This window comes from Phyllostomus discolor, chromosome 4 (assembly GCF_004126475.2).
Source record: "Phyllostomus discolor isolate MPI-MPIP mPhyDis1 chromosome 4, mPhyDis1.pri.v3, whole genome shotgun sequence".
Taxonomy (NCBI): domain Eukaryota; kingdom Metazoa; phylum Chordata; class Mammalia; order Chiroptera; family Phyllostomidae; genus Phyllostomus; species Phyllostomus discolor.
In genome coordinates this window covers 142,746,878-142,770,379 of record NC_040906.2, presented here as the reverse complement: position 1 = coordinate 142,770,379, position 23,502 = coordinate 142,746,878, and the positions used below count along the sequence as shown (strand labels likewise).

Here is a 23,502-nt window from a genome sequence, read left to right as displayed (position 1 = left end):
ATTGCACATTCTGCTCAACTGGATAAACAAAAGCTAAGATATAACTTTTTAAAAAATAAAAATTCAACATATACTGATTTTCTGGAAACTATTTTTTAAAAAGACTATTTTGAGAGAGGGGGGAAGGAAGGGAGAATGAAAGAGAGAGAACATCTATATGTGAGAGATACATCAGTTGGTTGCCTCTTGCATACCCCCAACTGGTACCCAGCCTGCAACCCAGGCATGTGCCCTGACTGGGAATCGAGCAGGAGACCCTTTAGTTTGCAGGCTGGCACTCAATCCACTGAGCCAGGGCATATTTTTCATATGACGAAAAATTCATCTTAGCATTAGACTTAGAAAGCCAACTTTTAATTGAGCTGACAGTAATCAGAGAAGGTAGTTGATATAATGGCTACCATTTTCTGAGTGACTACTATGTACTAGGCATTATTTTCATGGTTTTATATTTATCAACTTTAATCTTATAGTATTATAAGTTTCATTTCATTGGTGAGGAAAGAGAAGCTTAAAGAGATTAAAGTGCCTTGCCAAATTTACACAACTAGTAAATTTTCTCAGCAAATATTTGAGGACTTACTCTGTGTTGACCCTGACATGGTCCTAGGTGTTAGAATGTAGCACCCAAGAAAGACAAAACAACATCTCCATTCTAAAGGAGCTTACACTCTGGGAGTAAAGTCAGGATTTGAATGTAGTGGTGTCATATTCTAAAACTTTCATCTTAGCTTCCACACTCCTTACTGCCAAGGACATTATGGATGAGATTGATAAAACTGTTCCAGTGCTGCTTACGAAAGGTGGGGATACAAACCATATACTGGAGCCCTGGCTGGTGTAGCTCAGTGGATTGAAAACCAGCTTGTGAACCAGAGGGTTGCTGGTTTGATTCCCAGTCAGGGCACATGCCTGGGTTGTGGGCCAGGTCCCCAGTAGGGGATAAGCGAGACACAACCACACATTAATGTTTCTCTCCCTCTCTCCTTCCTTTCCCTTCTCTATAAAAATAAATGAAATTAAAACAAACAAAAGGGAACTATATACTGGAATGTGTTGTAGGAAAGAAATACTGGTATATAAGTATCAAGATATCTCAAAGGAAAAACCTAGGCTGTTATGGTGGGGAATGAAAAGCCCATGTAGATGATGTGTAATGTAAAAGCAATGACATGTACATGGTTACATCTCAAATAGCCTTAGGATCAGTATTATCTCAGTGTATTAACCTACCCTGTTCAACATGGTGGCCATTAGCCACTATGGCTTTTGAGCACCTGAAATGTGGCTAGTATAACAAAGGAACTGAATTTTAAATTTTAAAAAATTTTAATTAAAAAAAATGATTATATAGTTATTAGATCTTTTAAGCATACTTGGAACAACTTGGGTGTGTGAATCTATTGTTTCAACTAAATTTTAGAAAATAAATACAGATCAAGTATTTCTGATGAAAATTTAGCATCTGAATTGAGATATAGGATATACACGGGATTTTGAAGAATTAGTATAAAAATGAATGATACTGAATACCTATTAATTATTTTTAAAATATTGATTGCATGCTGAAATGATAATATTTTGGATATACTGTTAAATAAAATATTACAATTACTTTAAATTTATTTTATTTTTTTAATGTGTCTTCTAGGAAATTTTAAATTACATATATGGCTTGGATTATATTTGTAGTGGAGAGTGCTGTTATAATCAAAGGAGCCTTGATGAAGAGCTTATATATTATCTGGTCCATATATTTATTATTTCTTATTTCTGACATAAAAATATTTTCACAATATACTTCCTTACCCTTTTATCAAATTACAATTTGCTCTTCATTCTTTCTATTAATGTTAACAGTCATATGAATAACAGTGTATTTCTTCCTGTAATAGAAATATAAAAGTTACACATGCACTAGCATTAATTCATTATACAAATGTGCACATAACACATTTACTTCCAAAGAGTATTTCCCAAAGTGAGGTTTTAAAAATAGAAAAGTAAACATAAGTATTCTTTGGGGCTATATTCAAGGATTCACAAATTTGGGGAAGAACACATTATATACTATATATATGTATGTGTATATATTCAGGCAAAAGCAAACATTATAAAAAGTATAAAAATAGACAAAAAGATACAAACACAATACATTTTGGTTGGAATTTTAGAGATGTTTTTTTTTCTTCTCTTTCCCCTTTACTTCAAAAGTTATAAATACTTTTGAAGCAGTATGTATTGTTGCACTTTTGATTTTTTGTTGTATAGTTAACAAACTTGAAAGTCTGGATGACTGGTGATCATCTATTTGGTCTTCCCATTCTTTCATTTCTTCTTCTTTAATTAATAAAGGTTTTCCTAGAGTTTGGCCAACAAGGTTACACACTTCTTGAGCTTTGCGCCATGCATTCTCAACAGCAACAAGACAGGCTTGTCGTCTTAGGAATTAAATACAGAGGTGATTAATATGGCATTCAATGAACTATAGCACTGAATAGTTTAATTAATTGATAATTTAGTTAAAGATATGTTTAACTTACCGAAGATTCTCAACAGAACCTGGAGTATGATAGAACTGGGGTTGGCTGATGACAACAGAGCTATCTAGCTTTTCAACAAGAAAGTTACAAATATTTTGCATTTTTCCAAATTCAGTAAATGTAATGCAGACCTGTAAATAAAATGACACTTGAAATTATTTTCATGCCTGATACATTATTTCAAACTTTTCTCTAAATGTGAATTAAAAAAAGTAAAAGCCATATTATAATGAGGTCATTTTATAGTATGTAACAGATATGAAAAGCCTATCTGACTTATTATTTTGTTATTAAACTTTTTGCTTATGAATTTTATAATTTAATATTAACTTGAAAATTTTAAAATACATTTAGAAGTAGACTAAACATTTCTTCCAAGGAAACTTGACACAAGCTCATAAATGGGTGCTCGATTTCATTAAATGACTTTTTTTTTTGCATCTATCGATATGATCACATGATTTTAATCCTTCATTTTGTTTATGTGATATATCTCATTTACTGTTTTGTGGTATTGTACCAACCTTGCATCCTTGGAAAAAACTCCATGTGATTATTGTGTATAATGTTTTTTTTAAAGATTTTATTTATTTATTTTTAGAGAGGGAAGGGAGGGAGAAGGAGAGAGAGAGAGAAACATCAATGTGCAGTTGCTGGGGGCCGTGGCCTGCAACCCAGGCATGTGCCCTGACTGGGAATCGAACCTGCGATGCTTTGGTTCGCAGCCTGCGCTCAATCCACTGAGCTACGCCAGCCAGGGTTTATGGTGTATTATGTTTTTAATGTGTTGCTAGATCCAATTTGCTAATATTTTTTGAGGATTTTAGCACCTGCGTTCATCAGGGATATTGGCCTATAATTGTCTTTCTTTGTAGTGTCTTTATCTGGTTTTAGAATTAGGATAATGCTGGTCTCATAAAACAAGCTTAGGAGTCTTCTACTCTTGAATTTTTGGAAATTTCTTTTAACACTGAGATTATGAAAAAGAAAACAACAAGGACAACAACAAGAGATATAAAAACTACGAAGTGAAGGTTTTAATCCAAATCCCCTCCCCACACATAAATTCCATTCATCCACCCTTAAAGAAGTCACTTGAATTATTTATTACTTTCAATATTCTTATCTTTAAAATAAGAAATAGCATGGTAGGTAGAAGGTGAGATAAGCAGTCTTTAAAGTGCCTTTCAGGATGAAAATTTCAGATATAACATGAAAAGTAATGTTCTACTATTGATTATAATCTATATATTTAACTGTTCATGAGAGTATTCGTATATGTAAGACATTAGGTTTTAGTGTTCACTATGTCCACAGCCATAAAGCCACACATTGTTCTTTACCTCGTGAGCCCACCACCCTGGTCTCTGTGGACTGCTGATGTTGACCTAAGCACAATCATGTGTAATATGAGTTCTGTCTACCAGGAGCCCTATACAAAATATAATCAGAGTTCCTCTTAAGAAATTTGCATACAAGACATTAAAAAAGTTAAGTACAGAAGAAAGAATATGAGCAGAATTTAGCCAAGTCCTTGTTTAGTCATGGCTTACATAAAACACATAGCTCCAATGTACTTCTATTCCTGGAGGGTCAGTCCCTACAACAACTTAATCTGAAAAACACAGCCCAGTGTTCCATGAAGCCTGGCTGTGTGATTGCTGGGACTGTTCCCAACCCTCTCCACCCTTACTTCTTGGTGTACCCTCCCAATAAATCCCATTAACTAAGACAGTGTGAGCCTATCTATGTTTACTACAACTAACTGGTAATAACTACCAGAGGAGTGCTAGAACAAATCGCAGCTGTTGACCTCTGTAATACAGGATCTTACCGGACTGCTCTTCATCCTGTTTTAAAGGTATTTTTAAGTGCCTACTAGTACAAAATAACTTTTGTCGAGTGGATCCCTAAACTCATGAGAAATTTTTAAATTCCTTGAGAGAGTTAAATTTTAAATAAAGAAATCACAAACTACTAGGTTAATTATTGGGGTAACAATGTACTGTGAAAATGACTATCTCAGAGGTAAGGAGCCAGGATTCTAATATCCATTTCATTCTAATTATTGTAGCATGACACTTGAAAAGTCTGAGACTAAGTGAGCTGAGCCTAAGGTCACACCCTTTAAAATTAGAAAAATAATACATTACCTGCTGAAGGTATGAGTAGGTGATTTTTGAGATATTTTCCACCTCCAAAGGCAAAGACTCTTGACTAGATATACAAGATTCCTTTCTAACTGCATTCTTTTTTTAAATTACTTTATTGTTGTTCAATTATAGTTGTCTGCATTTTCTCCCCCCCCCCACCCCAGCCAAACCCACCTCCCTCCCTTGCTTCCACTCTTCCCCTTGATTTTGTCATGTGTCCTTTATAGTAGTTCCTGAACCACCCCCCCCCCCCGCCAGGCTATTGTTAGATTGTTCTTAATTTCAATGTCTCTGGTTATATTTTGTTTGCTTTTTTCTTTTGTTGATTAGGTTCCAGTTAAAGGTGAGCTCATATGGTATTTGTCCCTCACCGCCTGCCTTATTTCACTTAGCATAATGCTCTCCAGTTCCATCCATTCTGTCACAAAGGGTATAAGCTCCTTCTTTCTCTCTGCTGCACAGAATTTCGTTGTATAAATGTACCACAGTTTTTTGATCCACTCATTTGCTGATGGGCACTTAGGTTGCTTCCAACACTTGGCTATTGTAAATTGTGCTGCTGTGAACACTGGGGTGCATAGGTTCTTTTAGATTGGTGTTTCAGGGCTCTTAGGGTATAATACTAGCAGTGGAATTGCAGGGTCAAAAGGCAGTTTCATTTTTAGTTTTATGACGAAAGTCCATACTGTTTTCCACAGTGGCTGCACAAGTCTGCATTCCCACCAACAGTGCACTAGGGTTCCCTTTTCTTTGCATCCTCTCTAACACTTGTTTCTTGATTTGTTTATGATGGCCATTCTGAGCAGTGTGAAGTGGTGTCTCATTGTGGTTTTAATTTGCATCTCTCTGATGGCTAGTGATGCTGAGCATCTTTTCATGTCTCTGGGCCCTCTGTGTGTCCTCCTTGGAGAAGTGTCTGTTCAAGTCTTTTGCCCATTTTTTAATTGGGTTGTTTGTCTTCCTGGTGTGGTCTAACTCCATTCTTGTTTCCTGTGGTAAGGCAGCAGCACGGACCAAGCACATATCCCAAGATATGCCAAATCAGAAACGGAGATCAGTCTGTGTTAACATGCACTGATTTCATAAAATCCTGATCTTAAAATTTTTAAAGATAAGTAAAAAGTATAGGCAGTTGTAGGAGCTAAATGTTACCATTAATTGAGCACACTAAAATATTTTGTTCCTCTTAACTTACCACAACACAGTAAAATTGCATTGTGAAGCAAAAGAATGTTAAAGAGTGTTTTGATCCCTTGTTATATTAATTTGCTTTTTATTTAAGAAGAAATTTGCCTTCTGTAGTGCTTCTTGTTTACTATGCAATAACATTACTAAAATTTTGTTCAGGTGGCAAATAACTGCTACTTCCCCCTTGTTATTTTTATTCCATTTAAAAAACTTCTCAAGTACATCTCATTCAATTTATTTGAAAATAGGTATGTAACATCGAAAATGATTGTGAGAAAAATAACCTTTTATCAATACCACGAGAAGCATTTCTTCTGTACATTTCAGTTCAAGAATAAAAATAAATGCAAATTGTCCCCACAAAGTCATGCTATTTTCAATTGTTAAGGTAAGTACATACCTCTGCTTCCATGTGATAAGCATTTTCCACTCTTCTGATATCCTTTGTTACAGTTATATTTTCTGACTGAAATAGAGAGTACAAGGGTATAATTACTAAGTGGCTATTAAATGGGATTACTCTAAAACAGTGATTTTCAACCTGTGCCACAAGAATTTTTAAAACATACAATGCCTATTTAGTTAGTGGCATGAACTCTTTTTCCTTAGACTGTCAAATAAAAAAATAACAGCCAGCACAACAATAGTCATCTGGTGTAAATGAATCAAATTGCACCTATTTTATTTGTCAGGTTGGCAAAAATATATTGTTTTGTGTGCCACAGAGTTTTACTAAATAGTTTGTGTTTGTCATGAGATGAAAAAGGTTGAAAATCACTGTTCTGAGGTTTAAAGTAGCAACCTGAACCTCTTAAAATCAAAATGACAAAGTATGCATAAAGAACTGGTTTGACTGATGTTTTAAAACTTCCCTAAACAAAATAAATTCAGAAGCCTACAAATTGTTGCTAAAAATTTCAATATAATTCCATTTGTAGTAATTTTTATATTAGCTCGTACAAAAATTATGAACTTATCGAGTGTTATATATATGAAGAATAATTTGTACATAAAACATTCTGAATGTTACAGGAGTGTTAGAATTTTTTAAATGTTTAATTTACAAATTTAATACAAATTTAAATACCAGTGGTATGCAACTTTGGGCAAGTTACTCAACTGTTTTTTTTTTTTTTGAGCGTTACTTTCTGCATTTATAACATTAGGTTGACATCATGTATACTACACAGAATTGTTTTGAGAATTTAATGACAAGTTGTATATAAGTGCTGGGCAAAGAGAAGGTACTAAGCAAATATAGATGCTATCCTATTATCATATAAAAGTTTCCTAAAATAGTGAACTCAAACTAGTTTGTTTTTTAAAAAATATTAATGCTTTCTGAACCTCTGGGTAAACACAGGTACACAATTGAGACAAAAATGTTAAATTTCTTATTTATTTTTCTGAAGGGTTTTAAAATTTAGAGACATGAACTCTTTACCTACTCTCATTTTGTGGGACAGGCAGAACCTATGTTTTACAAAATTCTTCTATCTTTCAAAATATATGCTAAATATATGTAAAGATTATTATGCCCAGTAATGATTTAATTGTAAGTTCTTTTCTAGAGGACTTAGCTGCATCTATATTTTAAAATATAAACTAAGTTCAAGCAGTTATATTATCCAGAAAATGTGAAAGAACTTTAACTGAAAAATTTGAACTGAAGTACCAAATATAGCTGTGATATCCATCACTATCATGAAAATATGTATGCATATGATAGAAGTAATAACTACTCATGGTAGATAATTTAGAATACCAATAAATATGAAACATTATTATATAATGTTGTAATCAGCTTTATTCACTTGATTGACATGGAACTTGGCTCTCACTTAATAATCCTTTATGACATATAAACATATCTTCTAGTTTTTTGGATGTCTCCTTTTTAAAAAGTCTTTCCCCCACTTCACTTGATAAATACATATAAAACTTCTTACTGAAAAAGTTATCAGAGAAATAATTTTAGGAAAGGTAGCTGGGAAGAAAGTATCTTTTATTGTTACATTTAATTGTATTATTGTTGCCAATTAAAGAAAATTTAGTAACTAGAGAAAAAAAGGTAAAGAAGAAATGTCTCCAAACCCTATAATTGTATTTAAATAAACATTTTACTGAACCATCTATCCATGCATAAAAATATATCTAGATCTATGTATGAGCTTTTTCATAAATGAAATTATATTCTACATGCTGTTTTGAAACCTATTTTAATAATTTTTAATTTTAGAATAATTTAAAATTCACAGGAAGGATGCCAGGATAGTACACAAAGTTCCCATACACCTCAGTTTTAGATTTCTCTGATGTTAGTTACTATCTTACAGTACCATGACACATCTGTCAGAACTAAAAAACAAACACTGGTACATTAACATTAACTAAACTCCAAAATTTATTTGGATTTCACCTGTTTCTATTAATGTTCTTTCACTAAGGTTCCAATCTAGGACACCACATTGCATTAATTCATGTCTCCTTTGTCTCCTCTGGTCTGTAGCAGTTTCTGAGTCTTCCTTTTTTTTTTATGACCTTGAAAGTGCTGGTCAGTTATTTTGTAAGATGTCCCTCAATTTGGGTTTGTATGATGGTGTTTTCTCATGATCAAATCAGAATTAATAGGAAAGAATACCATAGAAGTGAAGTGCCCTTTTCATCATGGCATGCCCTGGGGTAAATAATATCCACGACATTAACCTTGATCACTTGTTTAAGGTAGTGCCTGCATGGTTCCTCTACTGCCAAGTTACTATTTTTCTCTTTCCATGCTTTATTTGTTGAAGGCGAGTCACTAAGTCCAGTCCACATTCGCATAGTAAATGCTGCATAGTTCATTTTGTTGCTCAAATTCTTCTAGCTATGGCTATTGTGAATTCTTTCAGGCTGGTTCCTGTATCCCTCTAACATATTCCCATCCTTTTTATTTTTTGAGTACTTCCTTACTTTCTGGTGCAAGATGCTACAAGCTCATGTTGCAGCTTCCCTGTCTAGCCCCTTCTCCAAGAAGCTTAGTATCATCTTTGAGTTTGGTATTTAAAACTAAGATCTGGGGGTTGCAACTGCTCATTGCTACTGGAGTGTTATTCCTTGTAGGCCCTCTCAATAAACAGTTTGTGTATAAATTTATGTATACTCCTGTATCTATAACTGTTTCTGTTTTCTGTCCATCTGTATATATACTAAGCTAAACATGACTTTCCAACTTTCAACCAGAGTTCATTCTAACCATCTTTTCTTATCTGTAACTTCCAGAAAATATCCAGCCATGTAATATGAAAAAGAGACATCTATTGAAGAAAATACAAGAAACATTGTACATAGGACAATGCCGCCTCAGTCCCCTTCAAAGTAGGCATCTTAGGACCTCACACAGTTCTCCTAATCGCCATCAGCTGCCCTGTTGTATTCTCCTGAATCTCATCAATGGTTTGAAATCTCTTCTCTTTCAAAGGTGATTTTAGTTTTGGGCAGTCAGAAGTCACAGGGCACCAAATCTGGGCTGCATGGGGGCCGAGCCACTTGGGTGATTTGATGTTTTGCCAAAAAACTCTGCATGAGAGGTGCTGCATGAGTGGGAGTGTTGCTGTGATGAAGCAACACTAGTTTTGCTGCCAGTCACCGGCTGCCCATAGCTGTGGCCTTCCTGAATTATCTGAATGGTTTCCATGGAGGAATGTACAAGCTTAACACAAAATTTGATGCATGTTCATTGCTCTACTTGAATGTGATGGCCACACAGTATGCATGCTCACGCAATAGCTCCTACCGCCCCCACTGACTAGTACAGTGAAGTTGTTATTGTTTACACACGGACATTCTAGTCTACTCTCCTTGGCTGCCAGGTTACATTGATGCCGTGCAAACCATTCTTGTTATATTATCAGTGGTTGAACTCTTTCCAGATATATATACTTAATAGTCTCAGAATTCTTAATCAGTATCTGGTTGGAAAACAAATTTACCAATTAGGGTATAGTGTTTATGTATCGTTCATCTTTATCCTTAGTTTCCAGTCAAAACACTATTTTCCAAAATTACCTAGGATACTCCTTTTACCATCCTCCCCCATGTTGAGTGCAGTTATGTCATTTCTCTGTAAGAGTTAGGTTCATCTGTCATAGTCTATATTCTGTCTTGGAATTGATCCTTATTTTGATGCCTTTTTGTTCAATTTACACCCAGTAATGTTCATTCTTTGTGATTTACAGATCTATGGGTTTTGACATATGCATAGTCAGTATCCACCATGCCAGTACCACACAGAATGATTCTTTCACCTGAAAAGTTCTTCTGTGCATCCTCTTTAAGTCAACCAATTTCCTGTGCAACAACCCCGTCAACTACTAATTTGTTTTCTGCCCCTATGGTTTTTCCTTTTCTAGAATGTTGCATGAGTGGATCATAAAATATAAACCTTTTTATAATATACATCTATGATTCATCCATGTTGTTTTGTGAATCAACAGCTTGTACCTTTTTATTGCTGACACTATCGAAGACATCTTGGTTGCTTCCAGATCTAGTGATCTATAAATAAAGCCATTATAAGCATTTGTGCACTTAACTTTATAAAAAACAGTGCCTTCCAAAGTAGTATTATCATTTTGCAACCTTACCCACACTGATGAAAATTTCTGTTGTTCTACATCTTTGCCAGCATTTACTATAATCAGTGATATTGGATTTTAGCCATTCTAATAGCTGCAAAGTGGTATCTGGTGGTTTTAATATTTATTTCCCTAATGACAAATAATGTTGAGCCTCTTTTCATGTGTTTATATGCCATCTGTCTAAATTCTTTGGTGAAGTGTCTGTTCAGATAATTTGTGCTTTTAAATTAAGCTGCTTGTTTACTTACTGTGGAATTGAGTTCTTTGTATATTCTCAATACAGTCCTTTATCAGATGGGTGATTTATGAATATTTTCTCCAGGTTGTGGAATGTAATTTAAGACCTTATTTTTTGTTTCTGAGTGGTTTTAGGTTCACAGAAAGATTAAATGGAGAGTACAGAGATCTCCTATTTATCCCTATCACCACATATGCATAGTCTCCACCATTACCAACATTCTTCACCAGAGTGGCACACTGGTTACCAATGATGAACCTACATGGACACATCATGATCACCCAAAGTCCACAGTTTATATTAGGGTTTATTCTTGGTGTTGTATATTCTATGGGTTTCAACAAATATATGCTGTGTATCCATAACTATTGTATCATCGAGAGTATTTCACTACCCTGAAAATCCTCTCTGCTCCACGTTGTTCACCCTTCCCTTTCCCCCAGTCCCTGACAACCACTGATCTTTTTACTGTTTCCATAGTTTGCTTTTTCCAAAATGTCATACAGTTGAAATAATACAGTATACAGCATTTTCAGATTGACTTCTTTTTTTAGTAATGTCTATTTAAGTTTCCTCCATGTCTTTTCATGGCTTGATAGCTTGTTTCATTTTAGTGCTGAATAAACATTCCATTGTCTGGAGGTAGAGCAGTTTACTAACCTATTCATCATCTGAAGGATATCTTAGTTGCTACCAAGTTTTGGCAACTGGATTGTTTTTTCATTTTCTCAATGTTTTTTGCAAAGCAAAAGTTTTTAATTTAGATAAAGTCCAATTTATCTTTTGTGTGTGTTTTTCATGAATTGTGCTTTTGGTAACATATCTAAAAAACTCATCTTCAAACCAATGATACATAGCTTTTCTCCTTTATGTTTTATAATTAGGTCTATGGTCCATTTTGAACATATTTTTTGTAAAAGGTGTGAGATATGTGTCAAAGTTTACTTTTTGCATATGGACATTCAATTGTTATAGCACCCTTTGCTGAAAAGATTCCTTTCTCTACTTAATTGCTTTTATACCCTAGTGTTTTCCTTTCTGAAAAAAATCTTAAGAGTATTTATTTAGTTTACCTCAGTGATTCTTAAAGGGAAGTGTCTATAATTTGAACTACATATATAGGAAGACAGTTACCTTCCTTATGAATGTAGTCATATATTTGATAAATTTATCATTCCAAATAATATTATAGGGAATGGAGATATAAAAATCACCTTTTGGCAGTCAGACTGAGAAATTCTACATAGAATGTAAACAATGTTTCCAACAGGGAACAGACAAAACCTAAGTAAGGTTTCTAACAGAAATGAACTGCAACAACAAAAATGATTAACATTCTTTCTCTGCTTGATTGCATTCCTTTACAGAAGGCAACTCTAACCTAATTTTGATCCTCTGGGTTTCCTGTGAAAAAAATGAATAGCCAATTGCCAAATTGCCCCTACTTTGCTGATCCTTAGAATCGCTCAGTACGTGTCCAAATCTATAATAGCTCCTGCTCTACTCCCTTTCTAAAACACTCCTAGGGTCCTCTGTGAGGCATTCTTCTTTGCTGCATGATGCTAAATATATCTAAATTTGTTTCATTATAGATATATCTGTGGCAGTGTTTGGCTGGTGAGCTCCCACATAAAGTATGAGATTTTTTGCCTATTTCTCTATAGGGCAGTGGTTCTCAATCAGAGAGGGCTATTTCATTCTCCCCCAGGACATTTGCTAGTGTCTGGAGACATATTGGATTGTCACAAGGGCGGGTACACTGCTGTGATGTAGTAAGTTGACAGGGTCAACAAATGTTTCTGTCTACCAAAACTGAGGAGATTCCTGAAATGCAAGAATTTCAGTTGTAAAACTTGGACAGTCCTAGGTATATTGGGACAAACTGGTCACCTTATGGGTAGGAGCCAGGAATGTAACTAAATGTTCTACAATGCACAAAACAGCCCCTTATGACAAAGAATGATCTAGTCCAAGGTATGGAAATCTGCCATACTGGGTACAAACTAAAAAATATTTAAATATACCAGCCTATTCCATTTAGTTTTCCAAATTAAGCTACTGGGAAGCTATTCTATATCTACATACCCAGGGCAGGGTTTTAAAAGGCAAAATGATCAATATAAGAAAAACTCCATGACAGAAGGAAGGCAACATTCTCAATAATCTTAAAAAGTATTATTGCAGGAATAAACTTAAGAAATGTAAACAAGGAAAACTATACAACTTTAGAGAAAAAATTTTTGAATAAATGGACTGGGACCCAATACTATAAAATCAGCAATTCTCCTAAAATTAATATATAAACAATGTAAAATATGAAGGGAAGTTTTCTTTGGACTGTAGAATTTCTCAGCATCTGGATTTTCTGACTATACTCCCATGGTATCATTTAACATGTCCCTTGCAGACAGGAAACCTTTTCAGTATAGGATTAATGAGGGAAGAACTTACCCTATAAATACTTTACAAAGATGTAATAATTTAAACAATGTGGTACTAACACAGAAACATAAGAAGCAAAGTAAGTAGTACTATTCTGAAACTGATCCGATAATGTCTGCAGATTGCAAATATATTAGTAACATGTTAAAGCAATAAGCACAACAAGCAATATGGAATCCTAACGTCTCACATTTTGCCCCTACTCTCTCTGAACAGCTACTATGTGCTTCAAGGTAAGCTATCTCGGTCTAAAGCATTCAGGATTATCACATCTACCTTGCCAAAGGATTCGGTTAAAAAATGGGTAGAAATTCAAATCTAAGCTAATTAGTATATGGCATTTCTCCATCCACAAAGATAAGTTTTGGTTGTCCATTAAGAGTGAACTACATGCATCCCCACCATCTCCTCCTTGGGGATGGCTGAGGTGGTGGGGAGTAAATGCAGAACAACAATAAAATAATTTTTTTAAAAAGAGTGAACTATAGGAATTATTTTTAGTTGGTTGCTGGAAACAAAAATTATTGTCTTTCTTTTTATGGTATAATAATATACAAGGCTTGGGAATGTTGCAGCCATTCTGGTATTATGCAAAGTTGCAGGTAAAAAGCCAACAGAAATGTGTCAAAATAGAATCTTGACCATTGCATACCTGAGGCCCAAATTACAACTTAAATATAAGATGATGTAAAACAATAATTTTTATTTTTAAAGGCAGTTTGAGTGAGCTTTTTGCACACACAGTAAGGGGAACATAGACTTCAATAAATGATTTCAGTATAGCGACTTACCCATTTAGGAGAAAACAAAACCTTTTTCCTTACACCAAAATAAACTCCAAACACAGCAAATATATGATGTACTGTAAGGGGTCCCTAAAGATTCCAGGAAATATCAGTTAATGGTTATATAGCTTTAGGCTTTAGAAGGACCCAATAAGCATTATAGCTAATGCAGAAAACATGGAAATGATTAATAAGTTTGACTAAATAAATCTTTAACATTTTGAATGTTCCATACTGTAAACAGTTATATGGCAAATATGATATTGGGAAAAATTTTGTAATATATGAGAGACACAGTTATTGACACTATTAAAACACTTTTTAAAGTTCTCATAAATTAATAAAGAAAAGACAATAGAAAAATGGGGAAAGTATTATGAACTAGCAATTTACATGAAAAAAGTTTAGCATCAAATGTTAAAAAATGAAACAAGAAAGGAAAGTAACATTTTTTTGAGTACTGGATTTACAAAGTTAAGAAAAATGATGCCAAGGATGTATATCTAGTGAAGGTGTAAACTTACCTCCCTAAACGTAATTTTTTTTCATAGGTCTTAAAAGTATGCAAAAGTCAGTAATTAATGTCCAAAGAACATGTATAACTACATAGCAACAAGGATATTTATCCTGTCACCATTTTTAGTAATGAAAAACTGAAGTCAACTCATGAGATTTTCAATCTGTTTCTACTAACTCCCTATCTTAATTTGGGTGTAGCTAGAAACAGACTCTTGAGACAAGGATTTGAGTACAAAGAGTGAATTTTTAAAATAATCTCAAGAAATATTATAGGGGAGTGAGAAATGAAACAGAGAAGGAAAGAAAGCCATTAAAGGGTATGTTGTCAAACAATCATCACTGTGGGCAACAGGAACTAACTTATGCAGATAAACTCTGGGAACCCAGGTAGAACACATGTCTCAGGGTTATTGTGCCCAAGGAGTGGGAAATCTGGGGTCTCCTTTTATCACTCTCCTTAGCCATTAGTTGAAAGCACCTGGAACTGGAAAAGGGATTGTTAATTCTCTGGCACTACTGGGTGGCCCACTTGTAAGCACAGTAGATTCCAGCAGCCTGGAAAAGCTGCCAAAAATTCAAAAGTTCTGGCAGATGGAAGTTGGACCTGCATGCACAAAAAAGTAAAAAGTGGCAAGGGATACAAGTGTGAAGTATCAATAGCATGTGCTACATCCCTGCCCTCACCTATCCACTGCCAAGACATTAAAGCAGCAATATATTCTAGTGGTTAGGAGCATGGGCTTTGTGGTCCAAGTTCTTGACTGAAGTCTAAACTCTGCCACTTTTTAAGCTGTGTGACCTTAATCACTGTGGTCCTAGGAGTTCTCATCTGTAAAACAGCAACTGAACTACCAGTCTCATATGGTGGGAGTCTCACATGAGATAACATTTGTAAAAGGTCTAGCAATAGCAAGCAGCTTTTACTATCAATTATATCCCAACTCCACAGTATTGAACGCCAGGCCTTCCTTCATGCTCTGTGTTCAGCTTTCTTCTTCAGTTTTATCTAGAGTCCCCTCAATTTTCTCCAAATACTCCTGTGTCCTAGCCATAGGGAACAGGGTCTAGTGCTCTGAACACATACACTTGCTGCATTCTAGTGTGAAACTGGAACGCTTTCCCTTCAGCCACTGTTTAAGAATTGACACAAGTCACTTCCACTATGAAATCTTTCTGGAATTCCTCAAATAAAAGGAACATTACTTCCTTTTCTTAACTATACTATATAGCATCATACATATTTTCATCACAATGCCTACTATAGATTAGTATATTCCTGTCATGAGACTCCTTCAGCGCAATACAAAATTTTACTCATTACATGTTTATCGAAAAATATAGTTATGAATAGGCAAACATTAGAATTTACAGCCTATCACAGAAACATGCAAACCAGAAAACAAAAGAATTCCATATTATACTAAATACTATTTAAATAAAAACAATGATAGGGAATGCCTAACAAACACTTGATGATTGAATGAGTAAATACTGCTTAGAATGTGAAAACATTTTTCTATAAAAAACGCTAAAAATGAATGTTATGACTTCGCATGTGAAACTATATGTGATCATAAACCTATATATAATCTGTAATATAGATGAATTATTTAGTGCTTGCTTTTTTTATTCAGAAACTACGGTCTTTTCTAAGAATACACTATAATATATATGAAGCATAACCTATGAATACAAAAGCAAACGAGACAAAATGGTGTCTTCTACAAAGTTTAGAATGGGGGGAGTGACAAGCAAAGGATTAAATATAATACAGAATACATTTGATTACAAGTGTGGAGTGGAGTGTGGCATGACAAGGACTAGTGTATGCAGGAAGGGAGTGCCAAGGTGAACCTGGGCTAGTTCTTAGAGAAAAAAAGTGGGAGTCAGCCAGTTGAGAGAGATCACAGGAAATGTTAAGTGTTGGGTTCCATCTATAAAGCAAAGGAGTTTGGAATAACTGGAGCTTTTTAAACAGGGTAGTGATATTTATAAACCTAAGGTTCCAAAGTTTAAAGCAAATAGCCTTGGCTAGTCTGGCTCAGTGGATTGAGCGCTGGCCTGCAAACCAAAGGCAGCTGGTTTGATTCTCAGTCAGGGCACATGCCTGGGTTGTGAGCCAGGTCCTTGTTGGGGGTGTGCAAGAAGCAACAGATAGATGTTTCTCTCTAGAAATGAATAAATCTTAAAAAAAAAAAAGAATAAAGATGTTATGAAGACCTATTATAATTCATCCTGCAAAGTAATATAAACTATTTTTTTGCATTACCTATTGAACATGCCTTCCTCCATTAGCAGGGGTACTGAGAGATTATTGAACTTTGTATGTCTTGCTTTGAACACTAAATCTTAATATCATCTTAACTGTCACCTGGACATAGTAATTTATTTTGTTTCACATATTCGAAGTAACAGTCATGTGAGAGTAATACACATTTCATGTAAGTACCTTAAGAATTAGTAATACTGAAGTAGGACTGCAGCACTGGAAGCAGTTTTTCTGAGGAAATATTTTTCTATATATTAAACTCACTTTATTCATATTATTTTAACTAGCATTTGAGTTCTTCTAAGCTGTAAAATCATTTAGAGGCATCTTTTCCAAATGATTTTTAAATAATTCTATGTAAATGCAGTACAAATATATTTTCTCCTTAAAAGCTCGATTTTCAGGGGTGTGCCATTTCTAACAATAAACTGGAAGAACTTTTATAAACTCAGTGTTACCCTGAATAAATCACAGCTCTGGCCTTTGGAGTCCTATTCTGTAAAATGAAAAAACTGAGACAGTCGACCCATTCTATGGTTTCTGATTTTCTTTCATTCTAATTATCTGGAGCCTGGCATAGTTGGAAGCAACCTGTATTTTAAAGTTCAGAGCATTACTTATTACTTAATCTCTTTAAATTTACAAAATGAGGATATTAAAATCTGCCTAACAGGCCTATTGTATGGGTAAATTAAGGCTGGTTCATTTTTTTTGTTTGTTCTTTTCTTAGAAGTAGGATTTAAGTTGGATTTATATACTGATTTGTTTCTTGGACATATCTGGTAATTAAAGGTATTTAATATATGTGGCATCCACAACATGACTTAATTTTTTTACACTTAAAACTAAAAAATTTGGAGAAAAATTTTAAATTCTTAATTCCTCCCCTCCTCCATTACTGTTTGCAAAAATTTCTGAAGAACCATTCCATGGGAAGCTTTACATGGCTGGGAGGCCATGCTTCTCACCTGCCAGCTCCATCACAACAAAAAGAATTAATGTATGGCACACTTAGGCAAGCATTTACATATAGCAGCGTGTCCAACCTTTTGGCGTCCCTGGGCCACATTGGAAGAAGAAGAGTTGTCATGGGCCACACATTAAATACACTGAGACACGTAATAAAAAAAAAATCTCATAGTGTTTTAAGTAAATTTACAATTTTGTGTTGCACCACGTTCACAGCCAACCTGAGTGGCATGCGGCCTTCGGGCCGCAGGTTGGACACCCCTATTAAGGCTTCAAGTTTAACAGTTCACCATTTCAATGCTAAGAGAAAAATTATTGCAGTAAATGTTGCCATACAAAATCCTACTCAATTTCTATTATTTTACATGTCACTGCGGCCAATAATCACTTTCATGTAGAAGGATGGGCCAAGAATTCATTCTGCCAGGTCCTGGTACAGGACCGTTGAAACAAAACTGCCTCTGGTGCCCCACACCCTCCACACCTCCACCCCTGCTCCAGAGCCGTGGGCCACAATCCCTGCTCGCCCCTCACCCCCGGCTCATCTTTTGAGATTCCGCTCCAGGCACTTCTCGCGCAGAGCTCTCACCTGCAGACCCTGCTGCTGGAGGCTCTGTGTGATGTAGTCTAAGCGGCGGCAAACGCTTTTCTTGGCTTCGGCCGCGGCCTCCTTGGTGCTGCTCACCAGCACTGCTACCTGCGCTCGGTCGGGGCTCGCAGACACCTCGGCGGTACCGCTTACGTGCACCTCGCGGGTCGAAGTCTGGCCCTGTGCTGAGAGTGGACGGCGCAGGCCTGGCAGCGTTTCTCCGCCCGAGACCAGATTGTTCTCCTGGCCCCGGTCAGCCCAGGGAACCAGTTCCACGAACACCCGAGATGAAGAGGTCTTTTGCAACGACATCCTGATGGCAGCTGAGTTACCATAGTAACTCAGAACTGACGGTGGCCGAAGGGGTCAAAGCGCTGGAGGGCTGTCTCGTGAGCGGCGCAAGGGATGCTGGGGTGGGTTTGGAGGTCCGGGAACTTCTAGAGGGTGGGAGGTACAGTTTGCGGTGGAGGGTTCTGCTGCACACATCTTTTTGACACGGTGTTGGCTGAACGGATCGTTATACTTTTTAACATCTTCACCTTACCTCCGTCAAAAACTTAGTAAGCTTTCTTCGTGTCCGCCCTCTTAATGAGCCCCGCCTTTCCACGCCCACCGTCCACCTTCGCCCCTGGCCTTGAGCACCTTGCTTGAAGTTCCTAAGAAGTCCGGTCGAGCCGTGCGGGATTGCTTTTATACATACAATATTTATTCGAAGCGGGTCTGTAATATTTTTCAGCCCCGTTTTCTTTGACTATACCGTTCCTTTCGCACACGGCTTAAGTCGTAATAGAGCTATGGTTCGCAAGAGATTTTTGTTGGGGTGAACCACTTTTTGGCAGTTTGATTTTTGGGAGTTTCAGTACTTGATTTTCACTTTCATCTGCTCTTATGGTACGATGATAATACGTTTTACATTTGCAGTGTGATTATAAAGTGGTTGCAAATGGACAGCTGAGAGAAACTGATAGCTGATAGTAATAGTAGCTAAACCTTTGGCAGGATTTTAAAGTCTCTTTGATTTTTTTCTCAAGTCTCTGGAATTGTTCTGGCCTTGAGTATGTCTTGGAGAGTTTTTAGTGGTATGAAAGTATGTTCAACATGAACATTGCTGGACAACTTAACATCTTGTCTATTCCCTTTTTTGGGAGAACAACACAACCTTTAAGCCACTGACCCTCATTAGATAGGTTTTCTTCTACCGCTATGGATGTGAAAATATCGATTCCTCTTGTCCCAGGAGGGGGGAAAAAGAATTTTGAGTAACTAATTTTGTAAAAAAGGAGTACTAGTCTCTCCAAAGGAACCTGAAAAAGCCAACTGTTGATCCTCAAGTAGTTTCTTCTCTATCATTTTCCTTTTCTAGTAAGAATTCAACTGAATTAGACGGTACTCTCTCCCTAGCACTGGTTTAAAGTAATTTCCTCTATATTTATTTTGCTCTTTATCATTACCTAAAAACAATGATATGATAGTACTTTGCTTAAAACATTAATAATTTTTCTCCATACTTTTCATAGTTTGAGGTAATCAAAATAATGATTCTTGAATTTGATGGAAAGTTCATTTTTTGTAATGATAAATGTAGAACAATCTCCAAAGTGAATTATTGAGTGAATGAATGTCACGAGTACAAAGCAGCAGTTGTTTTAAGTGCATATTAGTATTTAGGAAATGATAAAAGAATTTCAAATAAATGGGAAAATTAATAAGTGGTACAGGGATAATTGGTTAGCTACATGAAAAAAATAATTGCTCTATTTTGCATCACATACTGAAAATAAAATTCAAAGGAGACAAAAATTTGGAATAAAATATAGGTGAATATAAAGACTTGTAATTCTGTAAATGGAAAGGATTTTCTAAGCACAGCTTAAAATGCTACAACCATAAGGAAAGGTATGAAAATTTTGACCACTGAAAAAAGTTTTCAGTGTACAAAAACAAAACAAAAAGGTGAGGGGACAAATAAATAGGGAAAATTTGTAAACTAAAGTCATACCTCACTACTAGTCGTTTTCAGAACTCATCAAACTCCATATATGTTACATTTTGACCAAGTTCAGCACTTGGTGCTTGCTTGGGGACATGTGTTTCACTTGCTAGAACTCGTGTGAGAGTCACTAGCCACTTCTCAAGAGAAAATGCTTCATTGTTGGGTATTTGTTGATTTTGGCACTTATCACAAGTTCCAGAACGAATTAATGATGGGTACTGAGATACCAGTGTATTTATTTCATACAAAAGGCTAATAGCCTACTGTTCAGAAAATTATTAACAGAAAACAATGAAATAGATAATGAAAACAAACTCTATTAGTTAAGGCTGCCATGACAAAATACCACAGACTAGATAGCTTATCAGAAATTTATTTTCTCACAGTTCTGGAGTCTAGAAATCTAAGATCAGGGTGTTGATAGGTTTGGTGTCTGCTGAGGCCTTTTTTCTGGATTTTTAGAAAATCTCAGTGTGTACTCACATGGCCTTTCCTATATATGCAAGCATTTCTAATGTTTCTTCTTTTTTTATATAAGACCACCAGTTTCACTGGGTCAGAGCTCCACCCTTATGACCTCATTTAACTTTAATTTCCTCTTGAAAGGCCCCATCTCTGAGTATAGTCACATTGGGTTTTAGCAATTCAACATATGTACTTGGGGGCTGGAGGACACAATTCAGTCCATAATACACACCACTTAAGCAGAAATACTAATGATCTAAACATGGGAAAAAAGTTTATCGTCACCAGTAGTTAAAGAATGCAGATTTAATGAGAATGAAATATTCTTTTTCTGGATTATCCTACAATAAAGGCAGTGGAAATGGAGATATAATTAGATAAAAGTAATTTTGAAAGAAGAGTGGAATCATTCTTGGTGACATTATATAGTGATAAAAGAGCAGGATAAGACATAGCTGAGTTTGAGGTTTTCAGCCTGGATAATGCAGAATGAATGAGGTTGATAGAGTATATTTATTTGTGCAGTTCACAGTGACCTAGTTCTTTGTCAAAGGCAAGGCTGATCCTCTAGCAACCATTTTGAGTAAGATGACTATTTTACACAATTTGATTGGACCCAGAATAGGCACCTCATTCAAGCTGGGCCAATTAGAGGTTTTTGTTTTTGTTTTTAGTATGGAAATTCATATTTACATCAAATTTTAAAAACTCAGTTTCTTAGATGTCATAACATGGCATACATTCATATATACATATAAAACCTTGAGAGATATGGATTGTCAATTTTTCACAAACCATTTCTAGTAGAGAAGAAGAAAATGTCAGTGTATAGAGAAAAGGAAGGATGATGAGAGACAGGATATCATACATTCAGAGAGGAACAGAGATGAGATAGAGGAAGAGTCCAGAGGTAATTCCAATCTCCATTTCTGGAATTTTCCTTAGGCCTGCTTTCATTCTTGCCCTGTAGTTCTAAAAAATATTTGTATCCTTATCATAAAATCTGTCCTTTTTTGCATAAGTTACTTGACTCAGTTTTATATTATCTTAAAATTAAGAATATTAACTGAAAATAGTATATAATAGAGAAGGAGAATTCCAACCTCTCATGTAGCTTTCAGCCTAAAGGACTTATAGAGCTCCCCACAAAGTGAATCATTGGATGCACAACTCAGAGCTTCACCCTTTGAGAAAATTTCGCTCTTCATGGTCATTCAAGGACACTCAGGGATCTGATGCTGTCATGTAGATGCCTTCCATTTCTTTTTACTTTTTAAAGATTTTATTTATTTATTTTTAGAGAGAGGGGAAGGGAGAGAGAAAGAGAGGGAGAGAAATATCAATGTGTGCTTGCCTCTCATGCGCCCCCAACTGGGGACCTGGCCTGCAACCCAGGCATGTATACTCACTGGGAGTCAAACCTGCAACGCTTTGGTTTTCAGGCCATCTCTCAATCTACTGAGCCACACCAGCCAGGTCATGCCTTCTGTTTCTAACTGTAACCTGCTTATCCAGCCAACCCATTTGTAAACCTATCCATAAAAGTTCAGGGTTTTTCCTCTTCCTTTAGCTGATCATACAAGAACCCCCATATAACCATTGGTGAGAGCTGAGAACAGTGTTCTAGTGTAACCTTGGTGGGTGCCATGAGACTCTGGATTACCTGCTCATCCAGCTTGCTTATATGCCCTCTTATCTTGCTCATGCTTGGTGTCCCAGATGTAGTATTTTCATCTTTTGATGGGTTTCTGTTTCATCTTTTGATGAACTGTCTGCCTGTAGAGCTTGGAGTGTCTGACAGGACCCATCTTATCCTGGGCAATTCCAAATATCTCAAAGAAAATTTAGAGGAGAATGGAGCAATATATTCTACATGTTGAGTGAAAAAAAAAGCGTAGAGGTAGGTATTAAACTGAATCTCAAGAATGATGGGAAAATGGATATATTTTCAGACATACAAAGACTTAAGGGAGTGTACCATCTACAGACTCTCACTAAAATATTATCATGCCAGGGCATATCCACTAGTGTGGCTCAGTTGGTTGGGCATCATCTACAAATCAAAAGGTCTCTGGTTTGATTCCTGGGCATATGCCTGGCTTGTAGATTTGATCCCTGTTGGGGCATGTATGGAAAGCAATCACTTGATGCTTCTCTCTCACATTGATGTTTCTTTCCCTCTCTTTCTCCCTCCCTTCCCTACGCTCTAGAATGAAAAAAATATTTTTAAAAATATTCTCATAGTGTATGCCTCTGTAATACCAGTGAGTCCAAAAGAAAGGAGTGGTGTAGGAGAAATAACAATTATCACAGAAATTGGTAACAAATCCAGAAATTTAATTACTTATGAAAATGATTTCTTGTTTATATGTGAGTGGTTAAATAAAAACAAACTAAAAAAAAAGCTCTAGATATTTATGACAAGGGAGAGACATTCTTTGCATTTAGCTAAAGAATATTAAGGTTCTTGACTTACATAAAAAGAAGCTAGAGATACTGAATTGCTTTAGACTTTATCATAATATTTTGTAGTTATTTATGTATGGAAATATATATCAGTAAACAAATAAGAGGCAGAAAAGAAGGCTCAAGAGGTAGGAGAAAGATTTAAATAAGATAATGTTATAGAGCCAGTGGATGTTAAATTTTTTGAGAAGGGAAAGGTGATTAATAATGTCAAATGTGCTTTTCATGAAGATGGCGCCCAAAGCAAAGAAGGCAGCCTAAATA

At 35.7% G+C, this 23,502-nt stretch overlaps 1 protein-coding gene across 1 annotated transcript; it reads right to left on the bottom strand.

Moving 5' to 3' along the window:
- Positions 1-1,925: 1,925 nt before the first annotated feature.
- Positions 1,926-18,721, bottom strand: IRAK1BP1 (interleukin 1 receptor associated kinase 1 binding protein 1). The gene is made up of 4 exons (XM_028509791.2): positions 18,315-18,721; positions 6,285-6,350; positions 2,544-2,674; positions 1,926-2,441 (listed from the first exon to the last, which is right to left on the bottom strand). The coding sequence occupies exons 1-4, from the start codon at positions 18,624-18,626 to the stop codon at positions 2,171-2,173; spliced, it is 780 nt and encodes a 259-aa protein (XP_028365592.1). The 5' UTR covers positions 18,627-18,721; the 3' UTR covers positions 1,926-2,170.
- Positions 18,722-23,502: the final 4,781 nt, after the last annotated feature.